The sequence below is a fragment of the Muscardinus avellanarius genome, assembly GCF_963383645.1.
Source record: "Muscardinus avellanarius genome assembly, chromosome: 20".
Lineage (NCBI taxonomy): Eukaryota > Metazoa > Chordata > Mammalia > Rodentia > Gliridae > Muscardinus > Muscardinus avellanarius.
The window spans coordinates 10,217,003-10,239,150 of record NC_137806.1 but is presented as its reverse complement, the minus strand read 5'-3'; the positions used below and the strand labels follow the sequence as shown (position 1 = coordinate 10,239,150).

Genomic DNA, 22,148 nt, shown 5'->3' with positions numbered 1-22,148 from the left:
CAACAACCTAGGAAGACTTGTTTTAAAAAAAAGAAAGAAAGAAAGAAAAGAAAAAGGCTAGAAATGTAGCTCAGAGGTAGAAAGACCCTAGATGTAATCTCTAGTACCAGAAGGAAAATAAAAGGTTTTTGGTTTGGCAAACTCAATAAAAAACCTGTCTTGCAGATTATGTTGTTGACAGATGACCATATTTCCTCCAATTCTTTAAAATGAACCACATCTTCCTAGGATGTCTAACTCCGCGCTAGAGAGCGCTTTCCGATACCCTTTAGCCTCACCGATAATAATATACATGATGCACCGTCTCTCTCTACATGAAGTATACTCAAGCTGACTTCAGTTCCTTAAATAGGAAACTTACCTCTTAGAAGTAACCCAGATTAAAAAGTGCTTGCTGTAGAATTGCTAACCCTAGCATCCCAGGTCTGCTCTGCTATTCCCTGTCTCGTCTCACAGCTAAGCAATTGCCTGCCCCCGTCCTAAACGTATGCAGAGAAAAATAAGCCCTTTGCAAAACCCAGCAACACTTGGAAGAAAGTTCACACAGAACAATGAGCGGTGGGCTTTGGCTCGCTTTTACCTGCACTGCTGACTGGCCACGCCTCTGCTTCCAGATTACAGGCATCTGCTCACCAAAAAGCTCTAGCCAGGGACCTGGCAAACGAGGGCAAAGATTCTGCCGAACCAGGAGAACCTGATTCCTCCACTCTGAGTCTAGCAGAGAAGTTGGCCTTGTTTAACAAATTGTCGCAGCCGGTCTCCAAAGCGATTTCTACCCGAAACAGAATAGACATAAGACAGAGAAGAATGGCTGCGCGCTATCAGACCCAGCCGGTCACGCTCGGAGAGGTGGAGCAGGTGGGTCCCCGTTGCGATGCGGGAGGTGCCTGTGTCCTCAGAAGGCAGCTGCGCGGTGTAGTCTTGGGCGGCAGGTAGAATTAAGGGCAAGCAGTGCTACCCACAGGGGGCTTGGTAATCATTTTCAAAGAAAGATAACGCTGCCAGGTAGGTTTCTCTCCTCGCTCTCATAATTTGCCTGCAAGTTCACCTGGAATGAGTCCATTTGGGAGAGAAAAAATAGCAGGCATGAACTCCTTCCCCCAGAAGGTGGTTGGAAATGCATGACGGGTTTCCCCTGGCGTACCTGGGACACTGGACCAAATGTCCTACTTCAGTCTGGGTCTGTCCAAAAGCCAAGCTTTACATAGATGGTATTTTTTTTTCCACCGGTTCCGACTTTCTGTGTCTTCCCAGGTGCAAAGCGGTAAGCTCATTCCTTTCTCACCTGCCGTGAACACGTCCATGTCCACCGTGGCCCCCACGGCCACTCCCATGTACGCCGGGGATCTGCGGACAAAGCCATCTGTTGAGGACGGTTCAGGAACCACCGACTCTAAGTTTCCATCTCCGGTAGAAAATCCAGACTCTCCAATTCGAAGCATCCTGAAACCCCACACCTGGCAGCCTTCGGCCGAGGCTGGCGGAAGCACAGGGCTGCCGAGAGAGGCCGGGGAGACAGAGAACAAGAGAGCTTTAGCCGTCGCGGACGGTGGTGGTAAGAAGTATGGGTCCTTTGAGAAAGCAGAGCCGCCCGGTCTCATCCTAAGCAGAACCAGAGAAGCAGAAGGCCACAAGGAACCTAAATACGCTCTTCCAAGAAGAGAGAGCCTGGAACTGGCTCATCCTCTGGGCACCCACCTTGGTGAGGACCCCAAGGAAATTTCTACTGCTAAACGCAGCATGCAGGGAGACCTGGATTGGAAGGCCACGCAGCCCTTGGAAGAGAAGCTGGACTTGGAGAATGTCACAACAAGGAGGTTTTCTCTCAGAGGTAAAGCACCAGCCCTAAAGGTTCTCCAGCAACAGGGCTTCCAGTCCCCGCTTGAGTTTTCTCCTGTGTTTGTGACCCTTGTAATGAAATCATAAGAGCAGTTTGTAACTAAGTCTGGATCAAAAGTCCAGTGTGAATGGCTTTCTCCCCTCGGCCCTAACGGCCCCTTGAACCCGACCTGTCCAGTGCACTCGGCCGGTTTTCAGCAGTGTAATGACTAGAACCCTTCTGCACACCTGGGTGAGCGTTCCTGGTGATTTTGGTGACATTAACTCAGATGACAGTCTTCTGACTCCTCAGTGACAGCAGGTCTGATACTGCTTGGAAACCTGCCAGGATTCACAGTCCGCACAGCCGGAAGCCGCCTCCTTTCCTAACTGGAACCTGGAGGGCTCTGGTGCTGAGCTCTGCTAACCCCTTAGTAAGCCGATGGCCCCAAAGCCCGGGGCTGAGGGAGTAGAGGGCAGCTTCTGACCGGAAGCTCTTTCCACACTCTCTCTTTGCAGACGCCTAAGCTCTGCGTGTGGGGCCCTAATCCTCTTTCAAGGTTTGTGTCCAGTGATGCCGGCTAAGTTACAATAAGGCTTGGGCTTTCAAGGATAGCATATTGGAAATGTAAAAAGTATTGTTTAGGGGAAACAAACATCCTGCAGGGTAACGTGGAAGCTGCATCCTATGCCTGGTGCTCAGGGAGAGATGGTCACAAGGAGGTTTGCTGCGTGGGGCAGCAAGCCGCTGGGAAGTTGGATTTCCCCACAGAGCACAGAGGGACCGCCACGTGCCTTCGAGTGGAACTCCAGGGCCAGGAGCAGCGGAGGGAGGGACGGGGGGACGCCCACTGGAGGAGGGGTGCTGATGTCGCTGCTTTTCTTCACAGCCACCGAGCTCTCGGAGCCCACTTCTACTTCCGAGCAGGCAGAAGCAGCTGCCGGGAAAACCATGGTTCAAACAGTAACGCCAGTGTCCCGGAAGCAGCAGGATTCTTCAGAGCAGCTCCAGGAGAAGTTCTATAAGAGCCCGTGCGCCATGTTTGCCTCTGGAGAGATCAGAGCGCCAGCAGGGGAGGGGGCACTGGATTCGCCCAGCAAAACCATGTCCATTAAGGAAAGGTAATGAGATCTACTGGTTGGGAAGCCATTGCATTGGGGAGGAGCTTGTGACTCGGTAGAGAAAAAGATCTGGGTAGCAGAGCAAGAGGTGAAATCCTAGCCAGGCACGGAGCAGACCAGCGCTTGAGAGGCTAAGATAGGAGGATGTCACGTTCAAGGTCAGCCTCAGCAACTTGGCAATACTGTGTTTCAAAATAAAAACTAAAAAGGGCTGAGGGTGTATCTTGAGGGAAGAATGCCCCAGGATTCATTACCAAAGAAAAGAGAGACAGAGAGAGATTGAGATTAAATCCTGAACCCGGAGCTGTATACGGATGCTGTGGTCCTGGAATCATTCCAGGACGTCTCAGTATTTGAGAGTGAACTGTGTTGGCCCCAGACAGAATGCCAGTCCCACGCTCAAGACAGAGACAGACCTTTCTTGCTTCGTTTGCTTGTGGCCCCATTTCTTTTTTTTTTATGTTAAGTTATTGGATTATCTCATGATGTGAGTTGAGGTCTGGGCTCTTTCGGAGACACATGGTTAGAACTGAACACACAGGCCCCTCGTGAGTGTCCGTGTAAACTCAACACAGGTGGAATGAGGAGAAAGTCATGTGTAGGATCTCAGCTTTGGGATTCGAGTGCAAGTTTTGTTTACTTTATAGGAAGTCAGATGGAAGGCTTTTCTAAACTGCATCTAGATTCCCCACCCCCAGTGGAGGAGATTGAACCCTGGACCACGTGCTACAAAGAAAATGCTCTACCTCTGAGCTGCACCCACAGTCCTAGAATTTTATATCAGTTAATAGCTGTGAAGAAATGACTTGACTGTCAAGTAGTCCACAGCCTCATCTCATTCAAAAGGAGGGTGTAGGATTGATGAGACATGTTTATTTATTTAGTTATTCACTGCAGTACCGGGGAGGCAACCCAGGGGCCTTCTACCTCCGAGCTACACCCCCAGCCCTATTTTTTAGTCTTTATTATGTTTGAAACAGGGTCTCACTGAGTTGCAAAGGGCCTCAGTAAGTAGCTGAGGCCGTCCGTGAACCGCGATCCTGTCTCCACATCCTGAATGTAGGATTACAAGCGTGCGCCACCACGCCCGGCCTGATGGGACATATTTACATGGGTCAGATACAGAGAGTAGGAGCTAAGTTATTTCCAGGATACATTTTCTTTGTTAGCTCTTAGCAACAGTTGCGCTAAGCCACAGAAAATGTGCTAGTGGTAGGAGAGTCGACCTCCAGTGCAGTTAGCGTCTCTGGTCCCTGCGGGTCCGGGTTCTGCCGGCCGGGGCCCGCCCCCGGCTCCTCTGGCTCTGCCAAGCACTGGCCACTCCAAACATCCTAAGACAATATTTCCAATCGCAGTGGAAATTCTATTTTTCAAGCTTAGGTTTTTGAACATTATTCATAAAATGGTAAACAGAGGGAGCCTTTTTCAACTGGCAAATTGTTAAGCGTGTTAATCCTCATTGCAGCTCACCTCTGTTCACTTGGAATGCACACTGGCCGAGGGAGGCCTCCGTTAGCTAGGAAGAGGGACTTCAGGATCCGGGAAGCAGAGGGACCCACCTAGGCCTGCCATCCTCCTTCACAAAGACCACACCCAAAGCCCGGTGGGCACGCTTGTCATCCCCGCGCTTGGGAGGCGGAGACAGGAGAACCGCGCAGATTCGGAGCCAGTCTCGCTGGCTTAAGAGACCCTGTTTCCAAATAAAAAAAATAAAATAGGTCTGGGAGTATAGCCCGGAGGTAGAAGGGTTCCATCCCCAGTACCACCAAAAAAAAAAAAAAAAAGCCCAAGCTCAGAGACCCAAGTACCCCGAGGTCCCCAGCGCCTGTGGCAGACTGTGTCACCTTCAGTAGATGGTTAGGCAGCTGCGTCTGCTCAGATAGGAGAGTAGCCAGGGGACAGAAGTTCTCGCTAGACCACAAGCGTTAGGAAGCGTCTACCCTCCTTCTGTATTAGTGTTCTCAGTTCACACATCATTTATGCAGCTTCTTTCAAATTCACTTTCAAATTTGCAATTGTAAGGAGCGCTCTGAATTCACAGGGGTTTGTGTGTGTGTGTGTGTGTGTGTGTGTGTGTTCCTGAGAGTTGAGCCCCGGGTAGTCTAGTAACCTGTGATCCTCCTGTCTCAGCCTCCCAAGTACTGGGATTACAAGTGTGAGCCACCACGCCCGGTGACACTGGCATCTCTTAAAAAGTACATCGGGCCTTTAGAAATCTGATTCCGCAGTCATGATTACCAGTGCCCCTGAGTCCCTGCACTCAGCCGAGAAGTCTGAAACAGCACCACCCTGGTACTTTGGGAGATGGGGGAACACAAAGACTTAGCGGGACCCCCAGAATGTCGAGGAGTCCACTCCACTCCTCCCACCAGCCTCAGAGGGACTGGCTGGGGTTTCCGTGTGCCTCCCACCTCTTTCCCCATCACTCTCCCACACCCTGACGCTACATCCAGGCCTCTCCAGCAAACTCCAGCTTCTAACCTGGAGGTTTCAGCTGCTAGTGGCTCCTGGGCTTCCGAGAGCATAGGATAGAGCTGTGGTTACCCCTTTGTCTCATCTTTAACGTGTCCCTGTTTGAGTCCGTTTTCTGTTGTTATAACAGACTGCCCGATACTGGGTAACTTATAAAGGAAAGAGGTTTACTGGGCTCGTGGTCTGGAAGTCTTAAGTTCAAGGTTGTGCGGTCCCGTCCGTCCTTTGAGGCCTCGAGTTACCTGGCTTCGGTCAGGAGGGGAAGCTGAGGCTGACCTGTGTAGACTAAAGGGGGGGACAGCCTTTATAGCAGCCCACTTTTACAGTAACTAATCTAGTTCCAAGAGGGCAGGCTTACACTCCTAGGAGAAAGGTATTGATCCCACTTAAGAGCTTTTAAAGCCCCCCCCCCCAGTACTGCCACAAAACAACCAAAATTCAACATGAGTTTTGGAGGGTCACCACTTTGGAACCACAGCAGTTTTTCATTCAGAATATTCTTAGGGGCAGGGTGTAGTTTAGTGGTAGATACTGTATTTAGCCTGCACAGAGCCCTGGATTCAAGCCCCAGCATTTAAGACATAAATAAGTAATAAATAGCCAGCCATGAATAGCCAGCCATGGTAGGACACACTTGTAACCTCAGTACTTGGGAGGCTGAGACATTGGGGTCTCAGGTTCAAGGACAACTTCAGCAACTTAGTGAAACCCCACTTTGAAATAAAGCTGGAAGGGTATGACTCAAAGGTAGAATGCCCCTGGGTTCAATTCCTAGTGCCAAAATAACAATAAAATTTAAAAAATAATAAAAGACATATTAGTCAATGCCTCCCACCTGCACATCAGCCAAGACCAGGGTCTAAGTAACATGTCATTACCATTGGTTTCTCTCACATCTGGAGGATGCTTACATTTCTCTGAAATGGGGGACAGCTTCTAAAGAGAAAAAACAAGCTCTTTAGTATTGGGGGCCCATGTTTGGCTGTCTCATATTTGACCCAACCCTGAATGTTTTGAGCCTAAAAAAAAAAAAAGCAAAAACAAAAAGCCCTTGTTCTAACCAAGTGGGGCTCTAAGGCCAGAATTCCCTACTGAAAAAGCATGGGCTGCGGCCAGAGGCACAGACTCTTCCCAGGCGGCCTGGCAAGGCACGCCGCGTTGGCCCGGGGCCAGGCCTGGGGGTTAAGAGGCTAATGCCTCACCACTCCTGGGCCCACAGCCTTACACTAAGCAGATGCCCAAGCGCTCAACATCACAGCCCCACAAATAGCACGCAGACTTGGCAGATGTTAAAAGCGCTGACAGCTGTTTGAACTGCGCAGGCAGGAATTTATGTGATGTCTCGGCCCAGACGTTCTGCCCCCTCGAGTGCGTGGTGGCCTGCGGCGAGTCGGAGGGCTGGGAGACAGCAAGAGCAGAGAACCCACTGGACACGTCCCCGCCCTCCTCAGCTCGCTGAACTCCCAGCAGGAAGTCTAAAGGGACAGCAGTAAGACATTTGAGTTTCCGTGCGTGACATTACACAACCGTCCGCCATCTGTACCCTGTAGATGAGGGCCGGATCCAAGCACCGTGTGTGCACAGTCGAAGCCCGGTTTCTTCCACGGTACTCAGGTTGCTCTGTAGACTTTGAAAGTCCCTCCTGAGGCCAGGCATGGTGGCACACGCTTGTAATCCCCGCGCTTGGGAGGTGGAGACAGGAGGATCGCGCAGGTTCGAAGCCAGCCGCGCTGGCGTAAGAGACCCTGTTTCAAAAATATAAAATAGGTCTGGGAGTGTAGCCCGGAGGAAGAAGGGCTTCCAGGAACCCCAGTACCACCAAAAAAAAAAAAAAAAAAGAAAGTCCCTCCTGAGGACCCTGCCAGACCATCTAGAAGCAAAATATCAGGGGTTTGGAATGAGGCCTTCTTTGACGGCCATCCTGGGAGGAATGGGGAGAACATCACAGGAAGCTGGTGAAAGAGGAAGGCACGGTATCTGGTGGTCTGGCGCGTTCGCGTGGCAAAGCCAGGCAGGTGTACAGCTCAGAAATCGCAGCCCCGCCATAGCCTTGCCGCGGGAGGACACCATTGACCTGTGTATCTGCCCAGGTGGGAGTAACAGTATCCAACTAGAGATTGCTGCGCACGTCAGCAAAACATAAGGTGGACTGTAAAGAGACTCCAGATGCCACAATTTGTTTCTTTCTGGATCGGTTTCAGATTCCTCAAATAACCACTGGGGAACCCACAGGGTTATTGAGGTCGAGGTGTGATTGCCCCAAATATTTGGGAGGTTCATTTAGAAAAGGTCCTTAAATGTCATAGCTCATTTTTATAAGCACTGTGGGTCAAGCCCAGGGGCGTTCTACCAGACTGTAGCTCATTATTTTTATTTTTATTTATTTATTTATTTTGGTGGTCCTTGGGGTGGAACCCAGAGGCTTTCTACCTCCGGGCTATACTCCCAGACCTTTTTTATATTTTATTTGGAAACAGGGTCTCACTAAGTTGCTGAGAGCCTCACTAAGTAGCTGAGGCTGGCTCCGAACCCGTGTGATCCTCCTGTCTCAGCCTCCCAAGCGCAGGGATTACAAGCGTGTGCCACCATGCCCGGCTGTAGCTCATTATTTTTAAGAACCCAGCTCCAGGGGTTGGATTTGATGCTCATAATTCTCTTAAATGAGCCATTTGGATGTCAAGATGAACCAGCTATAAGCCAGGCGTGATGGCGCACGCTTGTAATCCCAGCAGTTGGGAGGCTGAGACAGGAGGATCACAGTTCACGGACAGCCTCAGCTACTTACTGAGGCCCTTTGCAACTCAGTGAGACCCTATTTCAAAATAAAGAATAAAAAATAGGGCTGGGGGTGTAGCTCCGAGATAGAATTGGTTCCATCCCCAGTACTGAACCAGTAAGAGACGGGAGCTGGTCCTGAACACACTTGCAGACAGAGCCCCGTGAGATGGGCGTTCCCTCCACAGGAGGACTGGTCGGAGTTCTCCTACATTTAGATACTAAAGGGCCGATGTGTTTGTATGTTGAAAGTCTCGATTCTTGATTTTGTTGTTGTTCCTTATTTATTTATTTATTTATTTATTTATTTATTTATTTATTTTGCAGTCCTGGGGACTGAACCCAGGAGTATTCTACCTCTGAGCTGTACCTCCATACCTTTTTTTTTATTATTATGCTTTATTTTGAAATACCGTCTCACTAAGTTGTGGAGGGCCTAAGTAGCTGAGGCTGGCTGCGAACCTGCGATCCTCCTGCCTCAGCCTCCCAAGTACTGGGATTATAAGCGTGCACCACCACGCCCAGCATTTTCTTGATGTTTTGAGACCTTGGCTACGCTCCACTACAGAATGCAAAATACTAATTGTCTCTTTTACTGATTGGATTTTATGAGGCCCCTTCTCTTATTAGAATAAAACTGGCTCATTCAAAATAATTGGAAAAGAGACAAATATTAGTCATTAGCTAGACTGGAATGCAGAGCAGAACATTTAAAGGATAAGGATTCTGTGTTAAAATATGTGAATGAGCCCCAGCAGTGCGCGCGGAGCCCTCAGCAGTGTGGACTTGCAGGCCTGAAGACTCGTCAGGTGCAGGTGTGCCTGTAGCATCTTGTACTTCATTAAGATGCATAAATACAATGCACCAATAAAAAAAAATTTAAATAGAATTTAAGACTCAATCGGAACTTGAGTTCTGCCTCAGACGGATGAGGCCGCTTTAGACCATTTTTGCAGAACGCACGTCTGTGCCGGGGTCTGCTGTCACCCAGCAGAGGCGCAGAGAATAAACGGGGAGAAAAGACGAAGGAGGGAAAGGAGCCCGGAGTTTGAAGCTCTGGCTTCTTTTAGGAATTCTTGTTTTTCTTTCCATCATTTGACTGACTGAATAGAAAATATAAAGTGTGTTTAGAAACAGTGGGGTGAGATAGGGCACACCTGCGGTTGGGAGGCTGAGGCGGGAGGATCTCAGGCTTGAGGCTTCTCTTAGCAGTATGGTGAGGCCTTCAGAAACATAGCAAACCCCTGTTTCAAAATAAAAAAGAAAAAGGGCTGTATCTCAGAGGTGAGTGTAGCTCAGAGGTAGAATGCCTGTGGGTTAAATACCCAGTTTTTCTTTAAGTATGATTATGTACATTTTTTAGTGTAAATTGATATTTTGGGGACGCTGGAAATTGAACCCAAGGACTCACGCATGCGAAGCACACACTGGACCGCCGAGCTACACAAATTCTGGCTAAAGTAATATAAACTTTGTTTTATTTGTTCACAAAACTGGCATCACAGAGTATATTTCTGTTTCATCCTGTATCGATTTGGATCATTAACGGACTCAGGAAACTTAGTTGGAGGGGCTGGTAGAGACCCTCGGTCCCGCTCTCCATGAGATGGGGAGAGGGGAGCCAGTGTACGCCGTGGCGGTGACCGAGCTTGGCCAGAGCCGGCTGGGCACTGTGTGAGGGTGGACAGCCTGGTTCTCCAAGCTCAGCCTGGAGAGGGTCTCACTGTTTTTTCTTTTCTAATTTGTAAATTGTTTGAGCATTGGTTCCGATGACTCTAATGATCACCACTCTTTGCCTTTTATCTCCCCCATGTCTGTCCAACCTACGTGCCTAAGACTTCGTTTGTATGCTTTATTTTGAAACACACTGGCCTTGAACCTGCGATCCCCCACCCCAGCCTCTCGGGGACTGGAATCGCAGGTCTGTGCCATCACGTCGGCCTCTCTAAGCAGCCTTATAGCAGGCCCACCAAGGCTGAACTAAAGTGGGTTAGTAACAATCTCAGATCATTAGATTCCTTTTTGTTTATTTATTTCCCTGGTGGAAAGTTGAGACAATAATTTTTGAAAATAGGTTTGTGGAAAATATTTTTTATTATCAAGATACTGGAAAGACCAAGTTAATTTGGAAGAAAAAAAAGAGGGTTTAGTGTCACCGACTAATCTCAGTTGGGTCGTTATTGTCAGCTCCCGGTCAAATCCTCAGAAAGATGGGGCAAAAAGCAGGTGATGTCCTGCAGAAACTTATCTGCAGTGATTCCTTCCCCTCTATGAATTCCCTAAGTTTTTTAGGTACGACGCTTGGGAAAGAATCTGAGGTGGACAAAGGCTTCTTGAGCCAATGACACTTTATTACAAAAACCCCGAAAAATTTATACCCTTCACCAGTGAGATTAATAATAGGAGAAAAAAGAAAGGGAAGGGGGGCAATCACAGCAAAACAATAGTGAATTACATATAAACAAAGTAAATGATTAGTCCAGCATTTAAGAGATTAACTCCTTTTCTTCGCAGGGCAGGTCCAAGGGCAAATTCCAAAGGCAATACAGGCATGCCCAAGGCCCAGGGCTTGGAGAATACGCCTTCTCATGGAATCTTCTTTCGCTTTCTTTTTTGAGGTTTCCATCTATATCCATATGACAAGCATGGGGAGATATGGCGTCCAGGGAGATGCGATGGGCGTCTCTCAGATCTCATCCGCCTTGCCTTCTGAAGTCTGAAAGCTTACAAAAACTCACAACACAGTTTGGCAAATAAGACACCACAAACAACACCATGAAGTTCTTGGATTTAGTTGTCAGATGTATTTCCTTAACTGCTGAACACTCTTTTTTAGACAAAAAGCCTATTAAAGGCCTATTGGTCTCTAATAATCCATTTCCTTATCACAAACCCTCTGCAACCTGCTTCTAACTTTCTAATTCCTTTCTTTCCCAGTTGGGACATTCTTATGATAAGCTCTTCTTCATGCAAAAATGCTTTTCTTACTCTTACGGTATTTCCTTTCCTTCTTACATATATACTTAAAACGTCTGTCCTTTATTTTGTCACTTTCATTTCTAGCCATGCGGCATTCTCACTGTCTCGGGGACACTCCTACTGGGCGTAAAGGTCAACAATCTTTCTCCTTGGCTCTATTGTATTTTGGCAATTAAGCTGTCATTCAGTCAAATTGCTTTGAAGTCACACCCAAAGTTTCTAGGCAGGGTCTCAAGGGTAAACAGGGTTACCTTGAACTGAGCTAGTTAATGGCTTAATCCTGAGTTAGTGATAAAGTGAGGGTCTGAGCTGGAATGCTTATTACAGCGTCTGAGTTCTGGCCAGTTTTTTCCTTACTATTGAGCAAAGCCAAGGACGTTTAGACAAATTATTAGAGAGTTTATTTCCACGGACTCAATTTCATAGTCCTAATTTCACATCACCGGAGCAATTCGTGTAGAAAGTTAAAAGGAATCATTAATAGTCATGAAGGGTAAAAGTGGGAGATATTTTGACCAGAGACGATACCTCTTTCTCGGGGCTTTTTGCCGATTAACTATGTGGAGTGGGGGGTCTCAACACATAGATGCCGAGGCAGCAGGATGTCTTGGCAGTTTAGAATAAAAGAGAAACAATAAACACATATCTTTACTTGAAATGTACAACATGAAGATATTTCAGAGTTTAATGTCTTTATGGGTTTTTTTATGGTTTTAAACCCATTTCTGCAATATCTTGTGCAAAGAACTCCAGAGCTGCCCTGGTTTAATGCTATTTGACACGTGACCAGAAGGGGTCGCTAGAGGACATTTTTCTCTTGGGGATGGTTGCTTCTGTCTCTTCCTGGCTCTAGGCTGCTCCTTGGCTGGGATGATGAGGCTCCTGTATCCGGCAAATCAGATTCCAGCTCCACTTTTCAGTCAACCATAAACTTTTGTTTTAGGAGTTTGGTGCTGACTTCTCTTTGGCTGACTTCTTCCCCGTAGATTGGCACTGTTGAAGAAGAGTGGAGAGGAAGACTGGAAAAACAGACTGAGCAGAAAGCAGGAGTACAGCAAAGCCACCGCCAGCAGCAGCGTGCACACCCAGGAAGCGGAGCAGTCGCTCAAGAAGAAGGTAACGTGCCCCAGGGCAGGAGGAGGCCCGCGAGCCCACGCCACAGCTCGCAAGTGCGCCCCGGGACACGCATGCGCAGGCTCACTAACTCCTGCGGGGCATCAGTGCACCTGGCCCTTAGAGTCCACGCTGCTATCGCAGGGCGCCACCGTGCAGCCACAGGTCAGGTCTTGAGGTAGAATCCGTATCAGTGACCTCCAGGATGCCCCGGCAAGCAAGTGCCTGTGTTTTATTATTTAATTTTGTATTGGTACTAGGGATTGAATCCAGGGGCATTCTACCTTTGAGCTACACCCCAGCTCTTTTTATTTTTTATTTTAAAACAGTGTCTCACTATGTTGCTGAGTCTGGCTTCAAACCTGCCATCCTCCTGTCTCAGTCTCCCAAGTCCTGGGATTCAGGTGTGCCCCACCAGCCTGGCGATGCCTGAGTTTTAAAATGGACACGGTTTAAACCCTCTTATATGAAGTCTGGCTTTCCAGTGGGTTGAAGTCTTTCAATTGAAAACCTTTAAGTCACCACTCACAGCTTATAAGTTCATATAAAAACATGGGCTTGGATTTCCCAGACAGAGCTTTAAGACATGAGGACAAAAATATAAGAACCTGGCTGTGGTCTGCAAGCTCTGGCTTCCCCATTTCCAGCCTGCTTCCCAATGCAGAGGTTTGCCTCTTAAAGAGAACATACAGCAACACGTTTACAAGTGTAAATCGAGTCACACAGGCAGTCAGTGCTCGCAAGCCTTTCATATGCAAGGGCAGTGCTGAGTTATTACATTTGAAATGCCATGAGGCGTCACCTTTGACCAGGCTTTCAGAATGGCGGCGACCTCCTTCCTGGCTAGCCCCTCATCGCAATGAGCTTGCTGGCCGGAGGCAGAAGGAGGCACCCGAGCCACGGCCAGTGGCCAGTCTCCAGGACTGAAAGTCTTCAAATAGAAAAGAAGAAAAAGTTCCAAGCCGGGCTTGGTGGCTCATGCCTACAATCCCAATACTTGGGAGGCTGAGATCGAAAGATCAGAAGTTCGAGGCCAGCCTCAGCAACTTGGCAAGACCCTAAACAAATTAAAAAGAGCTCAGAGGTAGAATGTCCTGGGTTCAATCCTCAGTACCAGCAAAAAAGTAAAAAAAAAAAAATTATTATATATCTGTTTATATTATATAAATATATATCGTATATAATATATAACAATGTATAAATATAGTATATAAATATAATGTATTTATATTATCTAAATATTTACATACATAAATAAATATATTACATAAAACACAATACATATGTTTACATGTATATATACAATGGAGGCCCACACATACACATGCACAAAGGAAGGATAATGAGCGTGTGTGAAACATGACCTTTACACGTTAAGACACGTAAAATGAAAGGTGCACACTGAACAGAGGTTCAGGAGTTCTGACACCATTTTTACGTATTTTTGTGTTTCTGTCGGTGACATTGGAATGACAGCTTGAATTCTCTTGAGACTAATATGGCATTAAAGGTAACATCGGAGCCAGGTGTGGTGGCGCACGCCTCGCATCCCAGGACCAGAAAGACTAAGACAGAAAGAGTGTAAGTTTGAGGCCAGTCTCAGCAACACAGCAAGATGCTATTTCAAAGTAAAAATTAAAAAGGCTGGAGGTGTAGCTAGGAGGTAGAATGACCCTGGGTTCAATCCACAAAAAAAGTTAATGTCTAAAGATATTTAATTCTCAGCCAACTATGCAGTTCTCAAATATAACTGGATGCAAATTTTTTTTGAACTTTCTAGTTTGCAATATAAATGATATTAAAGATAATAACAAGACATTTAATTCTCAGCAATTTGTGAAGTTCTCAACTATGTACATTAAAAATATACTTGTAGCTGGGTAAGGTCACGCATACCTGTGATCCTAGTACTTGGGAGGCTGAAACAGAAGGATCTCAGGCTTGAGGCTAGCCTTATTAACAGCTTGATACTCTCAACAACCTAGTGAGACCCTGTTTCAAAAATAAAAACAATGCCGGGCATGGTGGCACACATTTGTAATCCCAGCATCTGAGAGGCTGAGACAGGAGGATCACAGTTCTCAGACAGCCTCAGCTACTTAGTGAGACCTTTGCAACTCAGTGAGACCCTGTTTCAAAATAAATAAAGAATAAAAAAGAGGGCTGGGGTTGTAGTAGCTCAGAGGCAGACCACCCCTGAGTTCCATCCTCAGTACCACAATAAAAAAGTAAATAAAGAAATAAATAATAATAAATATAAAAATAAAATTAAAAAAGGAATAGGAAGGAGTATAGCTGAGAGGTGGAATGCCCCTGGCGTTAATCTTCAATACAAAAAAAAATGTACATGTGAAACTTATATTTTAAGTAAAAGAAAATTGGGTCCCTGAAATAATTTACCCCAGGACCCACACGGTTTTTTCTAAGAATCTTGGGGCTTGGGGTGTAGCTCAGTGGTCGAGGGCTTGCCTAGTATCGCAAGGCTCTGGGTCCAATCTCCAGCACTCAAAAACAAAATAAATTGAAATCTTGGTTCAAAGAGAACTTTAAGTCTGGAGGGTGGCACACATCTATAATTCCAGCTCTGAGACCAAAGCTAGAAAATCATGAGTTCAAGGCCAGCCTGGGCACCTTGGTGAGGCTCTGTATGAAAATTTTAAAAAATGAATAAATAAAGGAAAGGGCTGGGGTGTAGCTCACTGATAGAGTGCTTGCCTAGCATGAGCAGGGTCTCAGGGTCGATCCTCAGTACCACAAAGAATAGATAAGTATGTACATAATACAAACCTTTAACACCTGCCCCGTCGGCAAAGCTGTCACCAACACACGAAGCCACCGGGCGAGGCCAGGAAACTTGTTGGTCATTTTGAAAGATGTTCCCTTCAGAGCTGACCATCCACTATAGACAGTTGAAAACTAAAGCCAAGGTGCACAGAGCAAGGTAGATCCCCCAGTGGCAAAGTAGGTAAGCCACCTGCTCGGGAGGTCCTGAGGTGTCATCTGAGGCAGAAAATTCCAGGAGGCTGTGGGGAGAGGATGAGTCACAACTGCCCGAGGTTTTTAAAAGGCACAAGAATAGCCGGGCAAGCTGGGCATAGTGGCACATGCCTGTAATCCCAGTGTTAGGGAGGGGTTACAGATTCAAGGACAGCCTCAGCAAGTAGTGAGACACCTATCAACCTAGCAAGACCTTGCTTCAAAATACAAATTTAAAAAATGGGGATGGGGGTATAGCTCAGAAGCAAAATGCCCCTGGGGTCAATCCCCAGTAACAACAACAACAACAACAACAACAACAACGACGATGATGATGGCTGGGCATAGTGGCTCATACCTGTATCCCCAGTAATATACGAGGCTGAAACAATAGGATCGCAGTTCCCAGGCCAGCCTCAGCAACTTAGCAAGATGCTGTTTGAAAATTTTAAAAATAAGCCGGCCATGGTGGCGCATGCTTGTCATCTCAGCTTTCGGGAGGCTGAGACAGGAGGATCGTGGTTCACAAACAGCCTTAGCTATTTAGTGAGGCCCTTTGCAACTCAGTGAGACCCTGTTTCAAAATAAAGAATTAAAAAATAGGGCTGGGGGTGTTGCTCGGAGGTAGAATGCTCCTGGGTTCCATCCCTAGTCCCTCAAAAAATAAATAAGTAAATAAAAATTTAAAAAATATATAAGCCTAGTTTGGTGATCCATGCATGTAATCCCAGTATTTGGGAGGCCGAGACAGGAGGATCACAGGTTCGAGGCAGGCCTTGGCGACTGAATGAGACCTCCAATTCTCCCCATGCACTTCTCCTGGGTAGAAAGCTGGCCACGAGGCTCGTGGCTCTGAGCAGGGCTCCAGGCCCTTGGCTGGCTCACAGCCATCCGGCCTCACGTTGGCCGAGCCGAGCTCGTGAAAGTGAAGATCAGCTGTCTATTTTAGGCCTTCTTTGCTCCCCGTGGGAACTCAGGGGTCTGGCAGGTCAAGTCCTTTTGAAGTGGCCTCTCGACAGGGGCCTGGCTCACGCTGTCCCGGGGCGGGCCGGCACCCTTCCCTGCGCTGGATGCCGAGAGCATCCAAGACAAACATGACGGGGCCACACAGGTCCCTCCAAGGTCCCGACAGCCACATAAAAGAAATGGAGAAGGCGGCCTTGAGCCTGTGTTGCTTTCTTCCCCTCCAAGGGTGTCCCAAGGGGGAGCAAATGGAAGGCCTTGAATCGCGCTCCTTTGAGGTCCTCAGCGGCAGCACGGCGCGGTTCTGGCCCATGGGTGGCTTTGGGGAGCAACAAGTTGTCCCTTTTTTAGTAAAGTTTCAGTCGTGTCTCTGAGAATAAGGATCCTAGAAGCGGTCTGTTGTCCCCTTACTCCCCCATAAACCGGGTTCGTGAGCTCGGTAAGTGCGGGCCGTCCACAGGCTGGGCTGCCCTCCTGTGGAGAACGCGTCCCCTCCTCTCTCCCTGCCAGTCTCTTCTCGCGCCTGGTTAAGCGTAGGTCAGCCCTAACACGATGTGCACGTTTTGGCTTCTTGTAGCCTTTGTATTTAGACAGTAGACACGTTTGCTGTGTAGACTGAGTCTGCGCTGCGTGGAGTGTGTGCGCCTGAGCATGAACTGCGTCTCACTCCTTCCGGGCAACTCATTCCATCAGAGAGAAACAATGAGACGGGACAAAGTCTTAAAGGAATGACTTGGCTGGGTGCGGTGGCACGCGCCTCCAGTGAGGCTGAGACAGGAGGTCGCAGGTTCGAGGCCGGCCTCAGCAGCTTAGTGAGAGCTTCAGTAACTTAGCGAGACCCTGTTTCAAAAGAGGCTCTGAGGCAGAAGGCCCCTTGGGTCCAATCTCTAATTCCAGAAACAAAGAAGGAGAAGGAGGAGAAGAAGAGATCTGCGAGGAGCCTCTGTTACAACCAAATCGCAGTTCTTGGTTTTATTTTCACCCAATGATTATTTTAAATCCCAGCCCCCATCTTGGACTATTCCACCTTACAGCACGCACAGTGATTCTCAGGTCCTCTTGTTAAGAAAACCGTCCCATGCCTGAGGCTCATTTTGGGAAATAAAAACCCTTATAGAATTGCACGCTGAAACCCACACCTGTTTCCGAGTACCAGGTGAGGCTTCCATAGCCCACCTGGCGAGGTCTCTGGTCTCTGATCTCCATAGCAAGGCCCTGAAATGCAAGGAATATACGTAAGGGAACTCTCACAGTTGAGAGTTGTCTTTTCCGAGAGCCAGATTGGGAGGCAGCGGGGGCCGAGGGATGACCTCCGCCTTCAGGGAACGAGTTTACCCGACGTTCCTGCAGCTGGATTGAGAGCACGTGCATGCTTCTAACTGACCCGGGCACACAGCACTTGACAGTACTCGTGATGCCCCACCTGGACCCCTCTTCCAGCCCTCTGCAATGTCTCCTGTTTGTTTTAACCTGTAGGAAGAAGGAGGACTTACAGACGATAACGCCATTTCTAATCTGCTTTGGGTAAGCCTGACTCTAACACAGGGGTCCTCCTGGAACCCAAGGCCATGGGCTGGCCCTGTGGTGAGTGCAGAGAGCAGACACACACAGCCCAGAGACAAAGCTCATTACTTGCAGCCGGGAAGGAGGGCACCGGAGGGGATTCACTTTCACACAGTGAAAGTGAGGGGTTGACTGGGGAAATGTAAACATATTCATATGGGAAAGACTGTCCTCCTGGTAGAAAAGGGCACATTCCTTTGCCTTTGAGATCTTATATCCCATGTTCAGAAAAATGTCAGACAAAATGACAGGAAATGGTGAACACCTGTAATCCCAGGCCTTGGGAGGCTGAGACAGGAGGATCGTAGGTTTGAGGCCAGCCTCAGCAACTTGGTGAGACTCTGTTTCAAAACAAAATAAAAAGGGCTGGGAGTGGAGCTCAGAGATAAGATACCCTGGGTTCAATCCGCAGTAAACAAAAAACAGGGCAGGGGGTTGAGTATTATAACAAGCAAAGTTTACTCCAGGTCAGCTAAAATAAGAGAGTGACTCAGTAGTCTTGGCTGATTTCTTCTGACTTTCTCCAGAGGACCTTCTCTGGGGACAAAAACAAGAAAAGAGTTGGAAGGCACAGTAACAGTCACTAGAGAAGCAGCACACCTGCTCTCCCTGTCCACACGTAGGTGGTGGGTCCGTACCTCACAGTGCCTGCTCGGCAGCCAACACCCCCTCCAGACGGCCACCGGGGTTGCACCTCGCCCGTCTCATTCTGACCACAGATGCTTCCCTGTGGGGTTTCCCTATTTCTAGGCAAGTTACTACCTTTACCGAGCAGGGAGAGATGCTCCTGTGTCCTGAAATTATCTTTTTAATCATGTAATGTAAATCTCAAAGAAGGTGGTTTTTTGTTGCACAAAACTTCACCAAAGTCGAGTTCCCACCTTATCCAAACGGCAGTGACCTCCCCTGAACCCCTTCTTCAGTCACCGCACAAAGCTGACTCGGGCCTGGCCCGCTGGGTGGGTTTACTTGAGCACTCGCTTTCAAGGAAGCCCCTTTGGAGGAAGAGCTGAAATTGCAGTGAGTCCAGGAACGCTCGGCTGGCGAACCCCCGGCTTGGTCTCCCCACCGGCCCGCCCGCTCTGCCCGCTCTCCTAGGCCTTCTCTTTCTCTTCTAATCGTCTGCTTTGCCCCGTAGGAGCCTGTGTGCGCTTCCTCTTATGCTCCCGCTACACCTGCTGCCCATAAACACCTGTCTTTTGTTTCTATGAATCGGGTGAGGACGCGCGTGCCCGGGCTGAGCCTCATGGCAGGTTCTGGGCTGTTAGGGAAGGACTTTAGGTGCCTCTGGGGAAGGAACTCGACTGCTGCACTTCAGCATGTGTGTGTCAGTGTGACTATGTGTGTGTGTGTGTGAGTGTGTGTGTGTCATCTATAGTGTGTGTGTGAGTGTCATCTATAGTGTGTGTGCGCGTGTGTGTCAGTGTGACTATGTATGTGTGTGTGAGTGTCATCTATAGTGTGTGTGCGTGTGTGTGTCAGTGTGACTATGTATGTGTGTGTGAGTGTCATCTATAGTGTGTGTGCGCGTGTGTGTCAGTGTGACTATGTATGTGTGTGTGAGTGTCATCTATAGTGTGTGTGTGTGCGTGTGTGTGTCATCTATAGTGTGTGTGTGTGCGTGTGTGTGAGTGTCATCTATAGTGTGTGTGTGTGTGTGTGTGTGTGTGAGAGAGAGAGAGAGAGAGAGAGATGGGGATTGATTATGTTTGTGTTTTTGTGTCTTCTCTACGATAGTGCTATGTTACAGTTGTAGTGTGCTGTGGGCTCCTGGCCTCCGTTCCAATAGATGTGCTGAATCGGGAAATTAAAACTAATAGACAACTCCGTTGCAGTTTCTAGAGAAGGAAGAGAAGAAAAGCAGCGTGCCTGGTAGCCACGCTGGAGAGCCCCCAAATGCAACTCTGCCTCTCCTCTCTGCTCCTGGCCCTTAAATACAGTTTTCTTACTGGTATGTTTCTATCAGCGTTACCAAGGCAACAAGCTAGGAACTTATTTCCTAGGCCTCCCTGTCTCTGGGCAGTGCACTTGCTGAGCGCAGGGTAATGATCTGTCTTCTTCTACCTCTGCTGAATCAGGTTGCCCGTCAACTATGGGCGCTTTGAAGAAGCACAGAGTTTACATTTCCCGTACCAAGGCCGGGTCCCAAAGAACAGGAGGGAAAGACGGGCGCAGACCAGAGCCGGTGCAGCTGTGTGTGATCCAAAAGCAAGACATAGGCCCTTGCTGTCACCAGGCAAAGTCACGGTGCTCTTGGGGTTTTTAAGTGTTTGTGGGGTGAAAGGCTTTAATTGCTTCTCCATACTTCCGTCGCCTTGACTTTCTTGCTACAGGTAAACACTAGGACAAAGGGCGGGGAGCTCTGGAGTGAAGCAGGCTGTGTTCTCCCTGCCCGGGCACCTGTGTGGCGGCTCCGACTGCTTCCTATATTTTTACTGGAAGTTAATACAAGAGCGATTTTCTAATACCGACACAGGAAAGGGCCCCCCTTGGGTGCCCAGGCGTAAAGTCCTAATTTAAGTCAGGAGCCAGGAAACGCAGCCGTGTTCAGTGCCTCGGCTCTGTAAAAGATGTCCCTCCCCAGCGTTGAAGGTTGTAGCGTGGACACGGTAGAGACCACTGGGGCGTGGAAAGGCTGGAGAAGATACAGCGGGGAAGAAGCTGCCCGACCTGAGTGGTTACAGTGGCCCTGCCAAGCTCAAAACCATAGACCCCAACCCTTCCCTCTGACTTTATCATCCCTTGTCTGGACCACACCCCCAGAGGAGACCTGGTCTGAGTTAAGTTAGGTGATGTATGATTTTCTTTTCTTTGCCCTGGGAATTGAATCCAGGGGCATTCTACCTCTGAGCTATACCCCAAGCCCTACTTTATATTTTATTTCGAAACAGGATCTCACTAAGTTGCTGAAGGACCTCACTAAGTTGCTGAGGCTGGCCTCAAACCCCTGGTCCTCCTATCTCCGTCTCCCAAATACTCAGATTAGAGGTATGCACCAATGTACCTGGCTCCTATGTGATCATGAGCTAAAAAGCGTAGCCACTGAGCTCTCCCTTGGAATGGTCGTGGCGTGGACGCATCTGTGAAACGTGGCCATGTGCGTGCTGTTCCTCAGCTCCTGGGCTCTCATCTCCCTCCTCGGGGGGGCTTCCCCGGCCCTGCCCTCCGGCCTCTGTCTCCTGCTCACAAGACGGGCTGTGTCACCTCGGCTTGCCTCTGACCAGCGGCATCTCACTGCTCTGCCCCACCACCGACCACCGCGGAGTGAGGCTGGCCAGAGAGAGGGGCCTGGGGGTCCTCCTTCCATCTCGCTGCGCCCCAGATGGAAACTCCCCACGTCTTCTCCTAGCAAAGCCTTGCCCGGCCCGGGTCTCAGGCAGCTCCACCCAGGAGCAAGGCTGGAACCTGGTGCACACCTGCTCCTTCTTCACGAACAGGGGAAACGCATTCTGTTAATAAGTCAGTATGAATATTCAAAGGCAAAGCTCTATGCTGCACGTCTTCGTGTGTGTGTGTGTGTGTGTGTGTGTGTGTGTGTGTGTGTGGTGTGAGTGTAGAAAGGGAGAGAGATTCATTTTAGTCCAGTTTTCGGCTCGCAGCTAACTTGAGCAGAAAGTACAAGTCCCGCTGTTCCCTGCACACGCGGCCTCCCAGTGTCAGCGCCTGGCCCCTGGCGCCTGTTACCCGGGAGGTCCTCCGAGACGACGCATCCAGCGTCCCAGCATCACGTGGAAGAGTTTCCCTTCCCTAAACGCCTGTGCTTTGTTCGCTGCCCGTCACTCTTGGCCCCTAATCTTTGCCGACCACTGGTCTTTCCACCATCCCCGGGGCCTTTTTCCCTTCCGGCTCGTGGTAGCGTTGGGTTCTTCCACGGGGCCCTTTCCGATGGCCTTCTTGCATTTGGCGACACACGTTTCCGCCCCCTCTGTCTTCTCGTGGCTTGGAACTTGGTTCTTCTTCATCCTGGATAACATCCAGTCGCCGGGGGCACCACCGTTTACCTGCTCTTGGTGCCTCAGGCTCGCACAGTGATGGGGAAAGCTGTTCCCGTGTCCACGCGGAGGTTTTGTTCAGACACCAGCTGTCGGCTCACTTGAGGGTTTAGGAAGATGGCCGCTGGACCATCTGGTACGAATCTGTTAGTGTTCTAAGAAATCTTAACACTGTCTTTGCCAGGATCCTGTTTTGTTTGTTTGGGGGGTGTTCACCTTTCTTACTTTCGGCAGGAGCGTCTCCTTGTTTTAATTGGCTAATCCCTGATGACCTGGGCGCGGAGCGTATTCTCATTGGCTTTTTTCCACCCACCGAGCTTCTGTTGAGCTGCTTTGCATGTTTCTTAGTCTAGTTGTTTCTGATCGTGGAGTTTG

The 22,148-nt window shown here is 48.8% G+C and overlaps 1 protein-coding gene across 1 annotated transcript in view; it reads left to right on the top strand.

Annotated features, from left to right (window-relative positions):
- SVIL (supervillin) overlaps positions 1-22,148 on the top strand; it is a gene marked incomplete at both ends in the record, with an annotated part of 99,713 nt that overhangs the window by 36,248 nt on the left and 41,317 nt on the right. The window contains 4 exons of the mRNA XM_080717151.1: positions 615-858; positions 1,255-1,831; positions 2,709-2,940; positions 12,153-12,282. Of these exons, the coding sequence (XP_080573277.1) occupies positions 615-858; positions 1,255-1,831; positions 2,709-2,940; positions 12,153-12,282 (1,183 nt within the window). The remainder of the gene's footprint in view (positions 1-614; positions 859-1,254; positions 1,832-2,708; positions 2,941-12,152; positions 12,283-22,148) is intronic.